Raw genomic sequence first — 15,061 nt, 5'->3', positions numbered from 1 at the left:
TCACCTTCCTCATGACCATTGATGCCCCACGAGGTGAGATCTTGCATGGAGCCCCAGACCCTAGCAGACCCTAGCCCCAGACCCTAGCACACTCTGCCAACCCGGATGTCCTAGCCGTGTATGAATCCTGGCTCAAGAAGAACACCAAAAACCCTGAAATTTCCATCCCTAACTATAACATTTCCCGACAAGACAGAACTGCCAAAGGGGACGGTAGTTGCAATCTACTGCAGAGATAGACAGAACTCTGCAGGCTAACTATCCAGGTCTGTACCCAAAATCCGAGCTTCTACTTTCAAAAATCCACCTTTCCAGAAACAAGTCTCTCGCCGTTGCCGCTTGCTATAGACCACCCTTTGCCCCCAGCTGTGCCCTGGACACCATATGTGAACTGATTGCCCCCCATCTATCTTCAGAGCTAGTGCTGCTAGGTGACCTAAACTGGGACATGCTTAACACCCCGGCCATCCTACAATCTAAGCTTGATGCCCTCAATCTCTCACAAATTGTCAATGAACCCACCAGGTACAACCCCAAACTCGTAAACACAGGCACACTCATAGATATCATCCTAACCAACTTGCCCTCCAAATACACCTCTGCTGTTTTCAACCAAGATCTGTCACCACCGATAAATCCACCTTGAATTGAGAAATTCAAAAGGCATTTTTCTACAGCTGGCCATGCTTTCCACCTGGCTACCCCTACCCCGGTCAACAGCCCTGCACTCCCCACAGCAACTCGCCCAAGCCTCCCCTATTTATCCTTCACCCAAATCCAGATAGCTGATGTTCTTAAAGAACTTCAAAACCTGGACCCCTACAAATCAGCCGGGCTAGACAATCTTTAAAATTATCTGTTGAAATTGTTGCAACCCCTATTACTAGCCTGTTCAACCTCTCTTTCATAACGTCTGAGATTCCCATGGATTGGAAAGCTGCGTCGGTCATCCCTCTCTTCAAAGGGGGAGACACTCTAGACCCAAATTGCTACAGACCTATATCTATCCTACCCTGCGTTTCTAAGGTCTTTGAAAGCCAAGTCAACAAACAGTAGCAACTAAGGCTATATACAGGGGATACCGGTACCGGCACTATGCCAGGTCTCTGACCTCCTCCCTATTGGCTGTCTCATCGTTGTCGGTGATCAGGCCTACCACTGTTGTGTCGTCAGCAAACTTAATGAGGGTGTTGGAGTTGTGCTTGGCCACGCAGTCATGGGTGAACAGGGAGTACAGGGGGGGGGGGGGGGACTAAGCACGCACCCCTGAGGGGCCCCAGTGTTGAGGATTAGCATTGCAGATGTGTTGTTGCCTACCCTTGCCACCTAGGTGCTGCCCGTCAGGAAGTCCAGGATCCAGTTGCAGAGGGAGGTGTTTAGTCCCAAGGTGCTGAGCTTTGTGGGCGCTCTGGTGTTGAACGCTAACCTTTTGGTCAATGAACAACATTCTTACATTGGTGTTCCTTTTGTCCAGGTGGTAAAAGGCAGTATGGAGTGCGATTGCGTCATCTGTGGATCTGTTGAGGCGGTATGCGAATTGGAGTGGGTCTAGAGTTTCCTGGAGGATGGTGTTGATGTGAGCCATGACCAGCCTCTCAAAGCACTTATTGGCTAATGACGTGAGTGCAATGGGGCGGTAATCATTTAGGCAGGTTACCTTAGCTTTCTTGGGCACAGGGACTATGGTGGTCAGCTTGAAACATGTAGGTATTACAGACTCAGTCAGGGAGAGGTTGAAAATGTCAATGAATACACTTGCCAGGTCTGACCCCGCGGCTTTTTGAATGTTGACCCGTTTAAAAGGTCTTCCTCACATTGGCTATGGAGAGAGCGTGATCACACAGTCGTCTGGAACAGCTGGTGCTCTCATGCATGCTTTAGTGTTGCTTGCCTCGAAGCGAGCATAAAAGGCGTTGAGCTCGTCTGGTATGCTCGCGTCACTTGGCAGCTCGCGGCTGGGTTTCACTTTGTAATCCGTAATAGTTTGCAAGCCCTGTCACATCTGACCAGCGTCAGAGCCGGTGTAGTAGGATTCAATCTTAGTCCTTTATTGACGCATGGCCTGTTTGATGGTTCGTCTGAGGGCATAGCGGGATTTCTTATAAGCGTCCGGATTAGTGTCCCGCTCCTTGAAAGCGGCAGCTCTAGCCTTTAGGTCAGTGCAGATGTTGCCTGTAATCCATGGCTTCTGTTTGGGATATGTACATACGGTCACTGTGGGATGGCGTCGCCAGAGGAAAGGAAAAACCAGTCAACTGTATATTATCTGTGTCGTCGTTCAGACACAACTCTGTAAAACATAAGATATTACAGTTTAATGTCCAGTTGGTAGGATAGTCTTGAGCGGAGATCATCCAGTTTATTTTCCAGTGATTGCACGTTGGCCAATAGAATGGATGGTAGAGGCAGGTTACCCACTCGCCAACTAATTCTCACAAGGCACTCCGATCTCCGGCCCCTGTATTTCCGTATTTTATTCACATGAATGACGGGGATTTAGGATTGGTCTCAGAGAAGCAGTATATCCTTTGCGTCGGACACATTAAAGAAAAAAGTCCAGTTGGAGGTGAGTAATCATTGTTCTGATATCCAGAAGCTCTTTTCAGTCATAAGCGACGGTAGCAGCAATATTATGGACAAAATAAGTTACAAACAACGCAAAAAAACACAAAATAGCACAGTTGGTTAGGAGCCCATAAAACGGCAGCCATCCCCTCCGGCGCTATTCTATCAATATTGCCAGAGAATCTAATGTTCATTTCTCTACCATAAGCCGCCTCAACATTGTTTTAGAGAATTTGGCAGTAAGTCCAACCGGCCTCACAAGCGCAGACCCTGTGTAACCACACCAGCCCAGGACCTCCACATTTGGCTTCTTCTCCTGCGGGATCGTCTGAGACCAGCCACCCGGACAGCTGATGAAACTGAGGAGTAATTCTGTCTGTAATAAAGCCCTTTTATCTGGGAAAAACACATTCTGATTGGCTGGGCCTGGCTCCCCAGTGGTTGGGCCTGACTAGAAAGTGGGTGTGTCTATGCCCTCCCAGGCCCTCCCTTGGCTGCTCCCCTGCTCAGTCATGTAAAATCCATAGATTATGGCCTAATTAATGAATTTCATGGACTGATTTCCTTATGAACCGTAACTCTTTAAAACCGTTGAAATTGTTGAATGTTGTGTTTATTTTTGTTCACTATATTTTAAGGAAGGCTGTCAAAGCTTAGTTGATTTCCAATCTGTTTCAAGGGTTGATATAGGCTTTTCCCGATGACGCAAAACATGTAAAACAGAAATGTGAGGAAGACCTGGGAGACTATTGAGGATAATGAATGGATTCAGATATATTTGAATGCCCAGTCATGTTCATATCATTTCAGACATAAACTACTGCAGTTTAAGACCATCCATAGAACATCCTATATGCCAGTTAAACTGAATATCATGCACTGAGAAATGTAATTCCACTGCTGGAGATGTAAAACACAAAAGGGGACATATTTGCATATGTTATGCTCTTGTGAAGGCTGGCATTTCTACAGATTCTCCTTTCTACCTGTTTTTTTGTTGTTGTTTGGAAATATTGATACTGGAGACTTATCAGAAGAAACTGTGTAACCTAGCATTTATAGCGGCTAAGACATCCATTGCCCTTAATTGGAAGGTTGGTAATCCTCCCACAATGTCACAATAATGGCAGAAATGTCAAGTTATGTATCACTTGATTTATTACAAGTTTAAAGACATACTGTGCAACATTTGTAAATTATGGATGCCTTTTATGGAATACTGTACGACAAAAGCAGTCTGTATTGAAAACATGCCCAAATCAGGGAGGATGCCTATGCCTATTTAGGCTATCCCTAGATGCTGGGCTGCTCAGTTCTGGGGGTCTGCCTTACTGTTGGTTGTCACTCTGGCCTTGGCCTAACACACTTGTAACCAATAATGAATGTTTCACTAAGATCCTATGGGTTGTGGACCCCTAGAGGCAGGACGGGGAGATCCAGATATATTGTGTGCAAGTAAAAAGAGCTCTACAGTACTATTATGCCTATGATATGAATTACAGTGTCCTCCATAATTCTTTGGACAGTAAAGCATTTTTTATTAATATTGGCTCTATACTCAAATTGTGGACTTGAACTCAAACAAGGCTTGATGAAGTCAAAGTGCAGAATGTCAGCTTTAATTTGAGGGTATTTTCATCCATATTGGGTAAACCATTTAGAAATTACAGCCATTTTCTTTTACACAGTCCCCCCATTTTAGAGGAGCAAAAGTATTGGGACAAATGCACTTATGTGTATTAAAGTTAAGTATTTGGTCCCACATTCATAGCACGCAATGACTAAATCAAGCTTGTGACTATACACATTTGTTGGATGCATTTGCTGTTTGTTTTGGTTGTGTACAGAAATGTTTTTGTCAATATAAATTAATTGTACATAATATATTGTGTCATTTTGGAGTCACTTTTATTGTAAATAATAATATAATGTTTATAAACCCTTCTAAGTTAATGTGGATGCTACACTGATTACGGATAATCGTGAATGAATCGTGAATAATGATTAGTGAGAAAGTTAGACGCACAAATATCATACCCCAAGACATACTAACCTCTCACCATTACAATAACAGGAGAGGTGTATGAAATTTCTATAGCTTTCTCATTCATCATAATTCATTCAGAATTATCTGTAATGATGGTAGCATCCACATTCATGTATAAATTTAGAAAAATATGATATTCTTATTAGATTGTGTAGAAATACAGGAAATTAGCTTCAGATGCCCCCAAACATTTCTAAGACAGTTGACTATTTACCTTACTGAGGTGATGTAAATTTAATGAAGTAATTATATTGTATTGTATTTTATTCTACTCTGTTCTTGCTAACACACTTATTTCTAAACAGGTCTGCTCTCAGATCAAAAGATAACGATAGTACCGTTTTTCATTTAGCCACACCCTATGAGCGATGACTCCACCCAATAACATAATTTCTCTTCAGTGTAAACGGAAATGTAAAGTGACCAAGAACAATTATCACGTTAGCGTTTTTATTGTTGTTATTTAGACGTTTATTAAAACCCTGGAACTCAAACTATGACTCATTTAACTGCACAGCATCACATACTTAGGTAGTGTTTAATTCGCGTTGAGGACTTGGTTGATAGATGTTATCTAGGTAACGTTAGCTACCTAGCTGCTAACAATGGCTGACTGTATGGTTTTTCACACTGAAATAGCCTCCATTATGGAGGTTCTAGCGAATGCAGCCGTGGCTGACATCTGTAAACTCGTAGACGACGACTATGCAGTGTTTCGTTTGGAAATGTCTCAAAGCCAAAAAGAAAACCGGGCATTGCGGAGGAAACTACAGCTACTCGAACTGAAGGTGGCACGGGAGCGCGTCCTCGCCAGTCGTCCCAGTAGTGTCAAGATCCTCGACCGATACAGAGGAATGGCAAGAGGTACATTTAGCAGAAGGCCAAGGCTTAGCGGCCTGTCGCCCGTTTCCCCTCTGTACATGTGTTCAGATGTGTTACCCAGAATTGGGTCATGATCCGTTTTTGGATAATATGCAGTAATTCCCCTCATTTCTTAACTATATTGCACGAAGACACAATATCATATTATAACCAGATAATTGATTTACTGCATTCCTATTATTTACTCAATGAAAACAATAGGATGCATGGAACATAATCAGTCTATAAATAGTTTATCAATAAATTATGCAAATTGTTAACTTATATCCTTGTCAATTCTAGACATTTGTCAACTGTCAATAGTGTACAGTATAGCATTGACAGTAGCTAACCTAACCAGCTCTTCTACCCCAATCACTCTCTCGGGTGAAGGACAGCTCCCTGGAGGCCACAGGAGCTTTGTGAAGCCAGCAGGACACAATACATGGATAGATGACCAACCAGATACTGTTGATGAGGGGAGTGGAACCTCAACCCAGCACATTATCGTGATAGAGGTTAGTGTAATAGTGTTATATCAAATGTGACCAGTTTATTTCAGAAAGGCTCCCCTCAGCTATTAATTTGCTTACATCCTAATTGTTCTGCCATAGGAGATGTTGTGAGACTTCCCTACAACAATGTTATCCAATGCTTGTGTCAGTCTGCAGATGCAGAGGATGCAGGTCCTGGGGTCAAGCAGCACAGGTCTGAAGGAGAGGGCCCAATGCAAAGTGGAGACATCCAGACTGGAGTGGCTGGTGCGCCCTATGAAGTCATGGAGGACCCCACCACCTCTGCGCCCCAGCCCAGGACCCAACGCAGCATCACGGAGGTCAGTGGAAGGCCCGACGCCGTCCTCAAATCAGAGACAGACACCAAGCCTTTAACTGTAACACAAAGGCTCTTACACAGAGGATCTGACCACATATCAGACACAGAGAGACTGGGGCAGGGGCCACTGGGCTGTCCTCCTGCTTCAGGCTCAGAGTATTTACCGGTATTTCACCAGAGCCAGAGGATGGTTCATTCCCGTGGGGATGGCTATGGTCACATGTTAGACACTGGCGGTGATGATCCATCTTGTTCTTACACTACAGAGATGGACCCTGGCAACATGCCTTTGGGTTTAGAGACACAGACTGATCTGTCTGGAGGAGACTGGAACCAGTACAGTAGTAGTCTAGACTCTGAAGGCTGCCTAGATAAGAAAGGGGAGGTTATAGTCCTAGATGAGGTGACTGTGAAAATGGAGGGCGACGCTCCTCTGACATGGAATGCAAACAAGACTCACTTAAGAGAAGGACACTCTCAGGGCAACACCAGGGACTTTTTGGAGACAAAAATAAATGTTGCGACCCACTCCCCCTTGCACGCGTTCAGGGATCGCGACTCAGTGTCCACATCGATGGTACCTTCCAATTCACATGGCCGCATCCTTTTTGATCAGGTATTGAACTCAAACCACAGGGCTATAGCCCAGTCTCAGGGAGGGGGAGCCACATCAGGCAATAGTAAAGAGAAACGGTTCTTCTGCATGTTCTGTAACAAAGGCTTCAACTGCCCCCAGAAGGTGGAGATCCACCAGAGGGTCCACACAGGGGGGAAGTCCTTCAGCTGTACCCAGTGTCAAATGCGCTTCGCCCAGGCTCGTGGCCTGAAGAGGCACCAGAGGGTCCACACAGGGGTGAAACCCTACAGCTGCCCCCAGTGTGAGAAGAAGTTCTCCCGCCAGGACCATCTGAAGATGCACCTGAAGGTCCACACAGGAGAGAAGCCGTTCGCCTGTACACACTGCGGGAAGAGGTTCTCAGAGAGGAGATACCTCAATATACACCAGCAGAAAAATCATTCCACTGGATAGCTTAGATCAAACCCTGCATTAAAGACTATGATTAATTTTTATTGTTGTCAGTACAAACGATCTACAGATGCATTTGGAATAACGAGAGTTAAGCCCAGTTCAGATGCAACAGCCGACATGAGACAAGATAAAACTAGCTAGTTTCAGAATGTTATGTTGTACAACAGCTGACTAAAGAGGAGGCATTCAAATCAAGAAGACGAGATGTGCAGTTGAGACCGTTTCCACGGTAATGGTGCCTCGACAATGACATGATGCAACAAAGTTGCCACTTGTAGCAAGTGAGCGTCATGAAATACATGCACCAGAAACGCAAATTATGAGGGCACACAATTAAAATTAAGAAAAACGGCGGTGCTATTTACATCTTATTTCACTGTGGGAAAGGGCCCTCAATACATGTCATGTTGATATGATTTTCGGTTTGCTTCCATATGGCTGGTTTCACATTTTCCTCCGGGGATCATAAGGAAAAATAATCTAAAACAATTGCCATGTGTATTTACAATCCCCTTCTCCAAACGGATTACTCATTGACCTAGCTCTTACCAATAGCTCTTATCAATTTATAAATTACAGTGCATGGAAAATGATGTTATTTCTATCAGAAAAAATGAAGTAGATACTTTTTCCACTTGGAATATGGCAGGTAGGCTTGACCTTGTGCATGGTTTCCTCGCGCGTAAAGTTGGGGGAATTAAGTCAAGGTCAGAATACTGCGTATCTAGATACAGCTCCTTCACACCTTCTTTTATTCGAGCTTCACCTCAAACAAATAGTGGGTGAATGGCATGCTGTTCTAATGTTTAGGTTCAAGGTCAGAATACGCATAAAGAGAAAAGCACATTAAAAGTGAATTATGTTCCATTTACGCACTCTTAAATTGGGTCAGAATCGAGGCCATAATAACTTGTCAGATAGGCTAGCTATGTGTAGCAAAATAGCTAGCTAGCTCCTTAAGACCGTCTCATCTTATGTATCTGAACTGAGTTTAACAGATTTCAGTGTTGAATATTCCTGGGTGGAATATTGCATCCAGACATTGTGGGATATACAGTTGCTAGTGAAAGTCTACACATCCCTTGCACAGTCTTCCCATTTTGCTGTCTTCAAATTAAATCTAAAAAGGGATTACATGAGTTTCTTTCCTACCCATCTACACAACCTACTCCACATTTTCAAAGTGAAATAAAAATTATAGATCATTTTCCAAATGTATAAAAAATTGATAAACGACCATGTCTTGATTGCGTATGTCTTCACAACCCAGAGTTAATACTTGGTGGAAGCACTTTTGGCAGCCAGTACAGCTGTGAATCATTTTGAATAAGATTCTACCAACTTTGCACAACTCTTAGGAACCAAAATTGCACAACTCTTGGTCAAAATTGCTCAAGGTCAGTAAATTTGGTTGGGAATCATTGACGGTGAGCAATATTCAAACCTTGTCTCTGAATTTCAAGCAAATTAGTTCAGGACTGAGACTGGACTACTCAGGAATACTCAACATCTCTTGGAAAGCTATTCTGCTGTGTCTTTGGCATTAAATGTGTATAATTGTCCTGCTGAACAATAAAACACTATCCCAGAGTTAGGTTTTCAGAAGACTGATGGGGGATTTCCTCTAGCCTTTTACCTGGGCTTTGCTCCTTTCATATTTATTTTGATCCTGACAAAGTCTCCAGTCCCTGCCGGTGACAAGCATACCCATAACATAATGCTGCCACACTATGTTCTATAATCTTTCTTTCACTTTGAAAATGTGGAGTAGATTGTGTAGATCAGTAGGAAAAACGTTCAATTTAATACTGTATGTATACAATGCAAGAGGTGGGTAGACTTCACCAGGCACTTTATAAGGCATATATAAGCCTGAAAATACACTTACATATTGTGTTTGTACTGTGTAAGCTATATGATGTTCACAAGTGCCTATTTTCATCACTTCCATTCAACTACTTAATTCTTTTCTAAGACACTTTTAATAAGAAAATTAATGCAGTTGATCAAGTTCATGCAGATGTTTTGTATGTATGGTTTTCATATGGTGTATTTAAAGATGCAAAATGCAGAAATCACTCTTCCATTTCCTGGTTGCTAAAATTCTAATAGTTTGTGACAAAGCAAGTAGACATTGTGTAGAGAATCATTGTACCATCTAAACCGCTGTGAAATATGTTTTCCATGACCAAAAATGTTGTATTTTCAGCTTTTTAAAGCTGGTGTAAAAGATGCAAAGATGAAACTTAAAAAGGGGAAGCATAGAAAAAGTTCATATAGAACATATCTACTACTTCTTAGACTTATAGACAGACCTATAACTCACATTTCTATGTGCATTTTGTCAGGTTGCCCAAAAAGTTACATATTGCAGCTTTCAAACTTGTTTATGTTTAATAAAAACAGAATAAAAAGTCCCATTTTAAGACTTTCATTGAGACTTTCTTTAGTACACATCACATCCGATCTCACCCTATTCTGCATACACACAACAGCTCTTTATAACCATTATAGACTTACTAAATATACCTACAAAAACCCACACATGAACAAACACCTACTGTACACGTCAAAACACACTGAACAAAAATATAAACTCTACATGTAAAGTGTTGGTCCTATGTTTCATTTCTATATGCACAAATCTGTTTACACCCCTATTAGTGAGCATTTATATTTATCCAAGATAATCCATCCACCTGACAGGTGTGGCAAATCAAGAAGTTGATTAAACAGTGTAATCATTACACAGGTGCAACTTGTGCTGGGGGCAATAAAAGGCCACTTTAAAATGTGCAGTTTTGTCACAACATAATACCACAGATGTCTCAAATTTTTAGTGAGTGTGCAAATGGCATGCTGACTGCAGGAATGTCCACCAGAGCTTAGGCCAGAGAATCTAAAGTTAATTTCTCTACCATAAACTGCCTCCAACTTCGTTTTAGAGAATTTGGTAGTACATCTAATCAGCCTCACAGCTATAGACCACGTCAGCCTAGGAGTATTTCTGTCTGTAATAAAACCCTTTTGTGGTGAAAAACTCATTACGATTGGCTGGGCCTGGCTGCCAAGTGGGTGGGCCTATGCCCTCCAAGGCCCACCCATGGCTGCACCCCTGCCCAGTCATTTGAAATCAATAGATTGGGGCCTAGTTAATTTATTTCAGTTGATTGATTTCCTTATATGAACGGCAAAATCTTTGAAAATGTTGAGTGTTGTGTTTATATTTTTGTATAGTTTAGTTGGGTTTGGCTGATGACGACTTTTGACTTATCATAGGCGACTAATATTTACCAACAACATCATATTCATGTCCACCATGATGGGCTTAACAACAATTAAGTCATTCTGTAACTACAGTATTGGACTCAAACGTAGTGGGGATGGGTAAACACTCCATGTTGAAAGTGTGTTTATTATCTGTGTGTACATACCTGAGGGAGTGTATGTCTGTATCACCTGCCTCTTCCAGGAGGAGGAGGGTCCAGAGATGCTGCTGGTGAAGGAGGAGGGGTGTGAGGAGGGTCTGGGGAACCCTGAGGGGACCATGGTCATGGAGGAAAACCAGACTACACCTCGTCCTCAACCCACAGAGGAACCAGCTGAGCAGCACAGGACCACACACAGTCTCACTGAGGTGAGTCCACTGTAAACTACTACTAAGGCATGGTTCCACACAAAATGAATCAAGACCTGGGCCCGTATCTACAAAGCCTCTCAGAGTAGGAGTGTTGATCTAGGATCAGTTTTTCTTTTTAGATTATAATGAATGACAATGTAGACAAGTGGGGACCTTATCTTCGATCAGCACTTCTACTCCGATACTCTTTGTGGATACGGGCCCAGGTCTTGATTCATTTTGTGTGGAACCATGCCTTTGAATTATCAAATCATGAAATAGTATCAAGTGATCAAATCAACTATCATGTTTGCATAGTACTCATAGCAATCCCCATAGTAGGGTGCTCATATCAGATTTCTTGATCCAACATCCTCTCACTCTGTATCTCTTACAGTCAGTAGACATGGAGGATGGGAAGCCTGATCTGCTGCTGGTCAAAGAGGAGACAATAGAAGATGGACCAGAGAGCATTGATCTGCTGAGTGGACTAAAGATGGGGGAGCAAGGTAAGGGAGAAATACATATAGCACATTGAATAGTGATCCGCCTATTTTTTTTTCTTCATTCAATACATCAAATTAAATCAATACAACTTATGTTTGCATATAAAAACACACACAATGTATGAACTTTACCAGGTAATTGACAAAAAAAACGTAATATGTAGAGTTCTCTGTCATGTTTGTAAAGTCTATTTTCTAAACTCTTCCTGCAGGTGGTTGGCTGGAGGCTAACAGAGGAGACTGGGCGACCATCTTGGATTACCAGACCCAGACCGGTGCAGCCAAGGGCCTAAGGGACAACATCACTGAGCAGGCCAGGACCAGAGGCGACATAGTGGAGGTCAGTGGATGGGACAGCGTCTTGAACTCTGGGCTGGGGAACAACACTGTTAACCTGAAACAGGCCGTCGAACACAAAACAACAACCAAACTTAGTCTCCATGACAACAGACTGGCTGAGACCAGGGCGAGGCATTGCTTTGGTCTGCAGGGACGGGAAGGTGTCGGTATGGGGCGGGAGAGAACACACACAGACTCAGCTAGCGATGCTCCGTCCTGCTCCTATAGTTGTGATTCAGAGAGACTGATGACTCCTCAGGTTAACCCCCTAACAGGTGCTGCCTTCAGCCTGCCTCCTATAGGATCTATCAACTGGAACATGGACCCTGTGACAACACAGACACTCCCTGGCCTTCATCCTCCTCACACTCTCCTTATGTTAAACCAAACATCAGACAATGCCAGTTCCTCAACACTAAATGGCTACACAAGCCCATTGACAAATGACAGTAGTAGAGACAGAATCAGTAAAGGTGGCAGCGCCATAGAGAAGCGCTTCACGTGTTCCTTCTGTGGGAAAGCCTTCAGTTTCCCCCAACAGGTGGAGATCCACCAGAGGATGCACACGGGGGAGAAACCATATGGCTGCCACCTGTGCCGGGCCACTTTCTCCCAATCGTCCAGTCTGAATAGGCACCAAAGAGTCCACACAGGGGAGAAACCCTTCAGCTGTAACCAGTGTAACATGCGCTTTGCCCATGCTGGCAACCTGAAGAGACACCAGAGGGTCCACACAGAGGAGAAACAATACAGCTGACCCCAGTGTGAGAAGAGATTCTCCTGCTAGCAGCAGCTGAAGATGCACCTGAAGATCCACACGGGAGAGAGGTGGTTCGCACTGCAGGAGGAGGTTTTTAGAAAGGAGTTACCTCAGGATACACCTGCAGAAAAACCATTCCACTCTATAACATAGAAAGTAACTATTCCTCTTAATCGAGACTGCGATGCATTAAAAACAAACATCAATTGTCATTATTGTCAGCAGAAAATATATTTTTGATTTGACCTTTATTTTAACAGGGAGTAAACATTGAGACCAGGGTCTCTTTCACAAGGGAGCCCTGCATATACAATGAATAGGACAAAATAAAATCAGATACAATGTAAAAGAAAGAAATACAGCACAACACAAATGTTCAAGAAAAACAGTTACATTCCTCTGTAAGAATTACCGAACGGACCAGAACATCCAATTGTAATGTATTTTGTAGTTGGTTCCATCAATGAGGTGCATTTAAAACTAAAAGTGGAGATCCGAGGAACCTCAAGAGTTAACCAACCCTGTAAACGGGTTTGGGATCTCATGTTTTTATACTTCAACAACGAAGTTAGGTAAGTTGGAATCTTGTGTAGTAAAGCTTTGTAACAAAAAGAGACTTTAATGAGGACCAGCCAACCTTTTGATACAGGATGCAGTGGTGAGTATTACACAGATGCATTTGGAATTACTAGAGTAACAGATGTGTTGAATATTCCTGGGTAGTCTATGTTGTGTCCAGACATTTTGTGATATATAAGGCATATACAATGCCTTCAGAAAGTATCCACACCTCTTGACTTTTTCCACATTTTATTGTGTTCGAGCCTGAATTTACATGTTTTATTTGTTTGTCACTGGCCTACACACGATGCCCCATAATGTCAAAGTGAAAATGTTTTTAGAAATGTTGACAAATGAATAAAAAAAATGAAAAGCTGAAACATTTTTAGTCAATAAGTATTTCACCCGTAAATACATTCAGGAGTAAAAATGAGCTTAACAAGTCACATAATAAGTTGCAATGACTCACTCTGTGTGCAATAACAGTGTTTTACAATTATCTGCAAGGGTCCTTCAGGCGAGAAATGAATTTCAAACACAGATTAGATTCAACCACAAAGACCAAGGAAGTTTTCCAATGCCTCGCAAAGAAGGGCATCTATTGGTAGATGGGTAAAAAGAAAAAAGCAGACATTGTATATCCCTTTGAGCATGGTGAAGTTATTAATTATACTTTGGATGGTGTATCAACATACTAAAGTAATACTGCAAGAAATGTGGCAACGCAATACATTTTTTGTCCTAAATACAAAGTGTTATGTTTGGGGCAAATCCAATACAAGACATTACTGAGTACAACTCTCCACATTTTCAAGCATAAAGGTGGTTATGGGTATGCTTGTAATCGTTAATTATTGCAGTGTTTTTCAGGATAAAAATGAAACGGAATGGAGCTAAACAAAATCCTAGAGGAAAACCTGGTTCAGTCTGCTTTCGACCAGACACTGGGAGGAATTCACCTTTGCAGGACAGTAACCTAAAACACAAGGCCAAATATACACTGGAGTTATCTACTTGAGAATCTATGGCAAGACCTGAAAATTGTTATCTAGAGTCTCATCTGAATTCCATGTCAGAAGAGCATCGCCCTCCACTTTCACAGTCACCTCATCTATGACCAGACCCTCCCTTTCCTTATCTAGGCACCCTTCAGAGTATACACTGCTACTGTACCGGTTCCAGTCCCTTCTCATTGGATTAGATTACAGTGCTTTCAGAAAGTATTCATACCCCTTGACTTATTCCACATGTTGTTGTGTTACAGCTGAATTAAAAATGGATTAAAAACATTTTATCACCCATCTACACACAAAACCCCATAATGACAAAGTGAAAACAGGTTTATTGAAATTTTATTGAAAATTAAGTACAGAAATGTATAATTTATGTAAGTATTCACACCCGAGTCAATACTTTGTAGAAACACTGTTGGCGGCGATTACAGCTGTGAATCTTTCTGGGTACGTCTCCAAGAGCTTTCTAAACCTGCATATTATTTTCAAACTTCATCAAGTTCTATCAAATTGCTTGTTCATCATTTGTAGGTCTTGCCATAGATTCTCAAGTCGATTTAAGTCAAAACTGTAACGCGGTCACTCAAGAAAACTCACTGTCTTCTTGGTAAGCAACTCCAGTGTAGATTTGGCCTTGTGTTTAAAAAAAAAAAGATTTTACCAGATATTATTCATCCTGATCAGACAGGTTTTTTACATGGACAATATATTGGAGATAATATACGACAATTACTTGAACATTATGAAACATTGAAGATACCAGGTATGATCTTCATAGCAGATTTTGAAAAGACGTTTTATAAAGTACGACTACAATTTATATATAAATGCCTGGATTACTTTAATTTTGGTGAATCTCTTATACAATGGGTTAAAGTTAAGTACAGCAACCCCAGATGTAAAATAGTAAATAATGGGTACTTCTC

At 42.1% G+C, this 15,061-nt stretch overlaps 1 protein-coding gene across 1 annotated transcript; it reads left to right on the top strand.

The window, feature by feature from the left end:
- The first annotated feature begins 4,988 nt into the window (after nucleotides 1-4,988).
- LOC139418956 (uncharacterized) lies at nucleotides 4,989-13,502 on the top strand. The gene is made up of 6 exons (XM_071168751.1): nucleotides 4,989-5,476; nucleotides 5,867-5,991; nucleotides 6,138-6,308; nucleotides 10,810-10,974; nucleotides 11,354-11,465; nucleotides 11,675-13,502. The coding sequence occupies exons 1-6, from the start codon at nucleotides 5,218-5,220 to the stop codon at nucleotides 12,556-12,558; spliced, it is 1,716 nt and encodes a 571-aa protein (XP_071024852.1). The 5' UTR covers nucleotides 4,989-5,217; the 3' UTR covers nucleotides 12,559-13,502.
- Nucleotides 13,503-15,061: the final 1,559 nt, after the last annotated feature.

Source organism: Oncorhynchus clarkii, chromosome 10 (genome assembly GCF_045791955.1).
Source record: "Oncorhynchus clarkii lewisi isolate Uvic-CL-2024 chromosome 10, UVic_Ocla_1.0, whole genome shotgun sequence".
Lineage (NCBI taxonomy): Eukaryota > Metazoa > Chordata > Actinopteri > Salmoniformes > Salmonidae > Oncorhynchus > Oncorhynchus clarkii.
This window is presented reverse-complemented; position numbering and strand designations above follow the sequence as displayed.

Excerpts from the sequence above, each read along its gene's own strand:
- LOC139418956 (XM_071168751.1), top strand. The coding sequence starts at position 5,218 with ATGGCTGACTGTATGGTTTTTCACACTGAAATAGCCTCCATTATGGAG. Across the intron at positions 6,309-10,809 it reads CCCAACGCAGCATCACGGAG|GAGGAGGAGGGTCCAGAGAT; the intron begins GTCAGTGGAAGG and ends TGCCTCTTCCAG. Across the intron at positions 11,466-11,674 it reads ACTAAAGATGGGGGAGCAAG|GTGGTTGGCTGGAGGCTAAC; the intron begins GTAAGGGAGAAA and ends CTCTTCCTGCAG.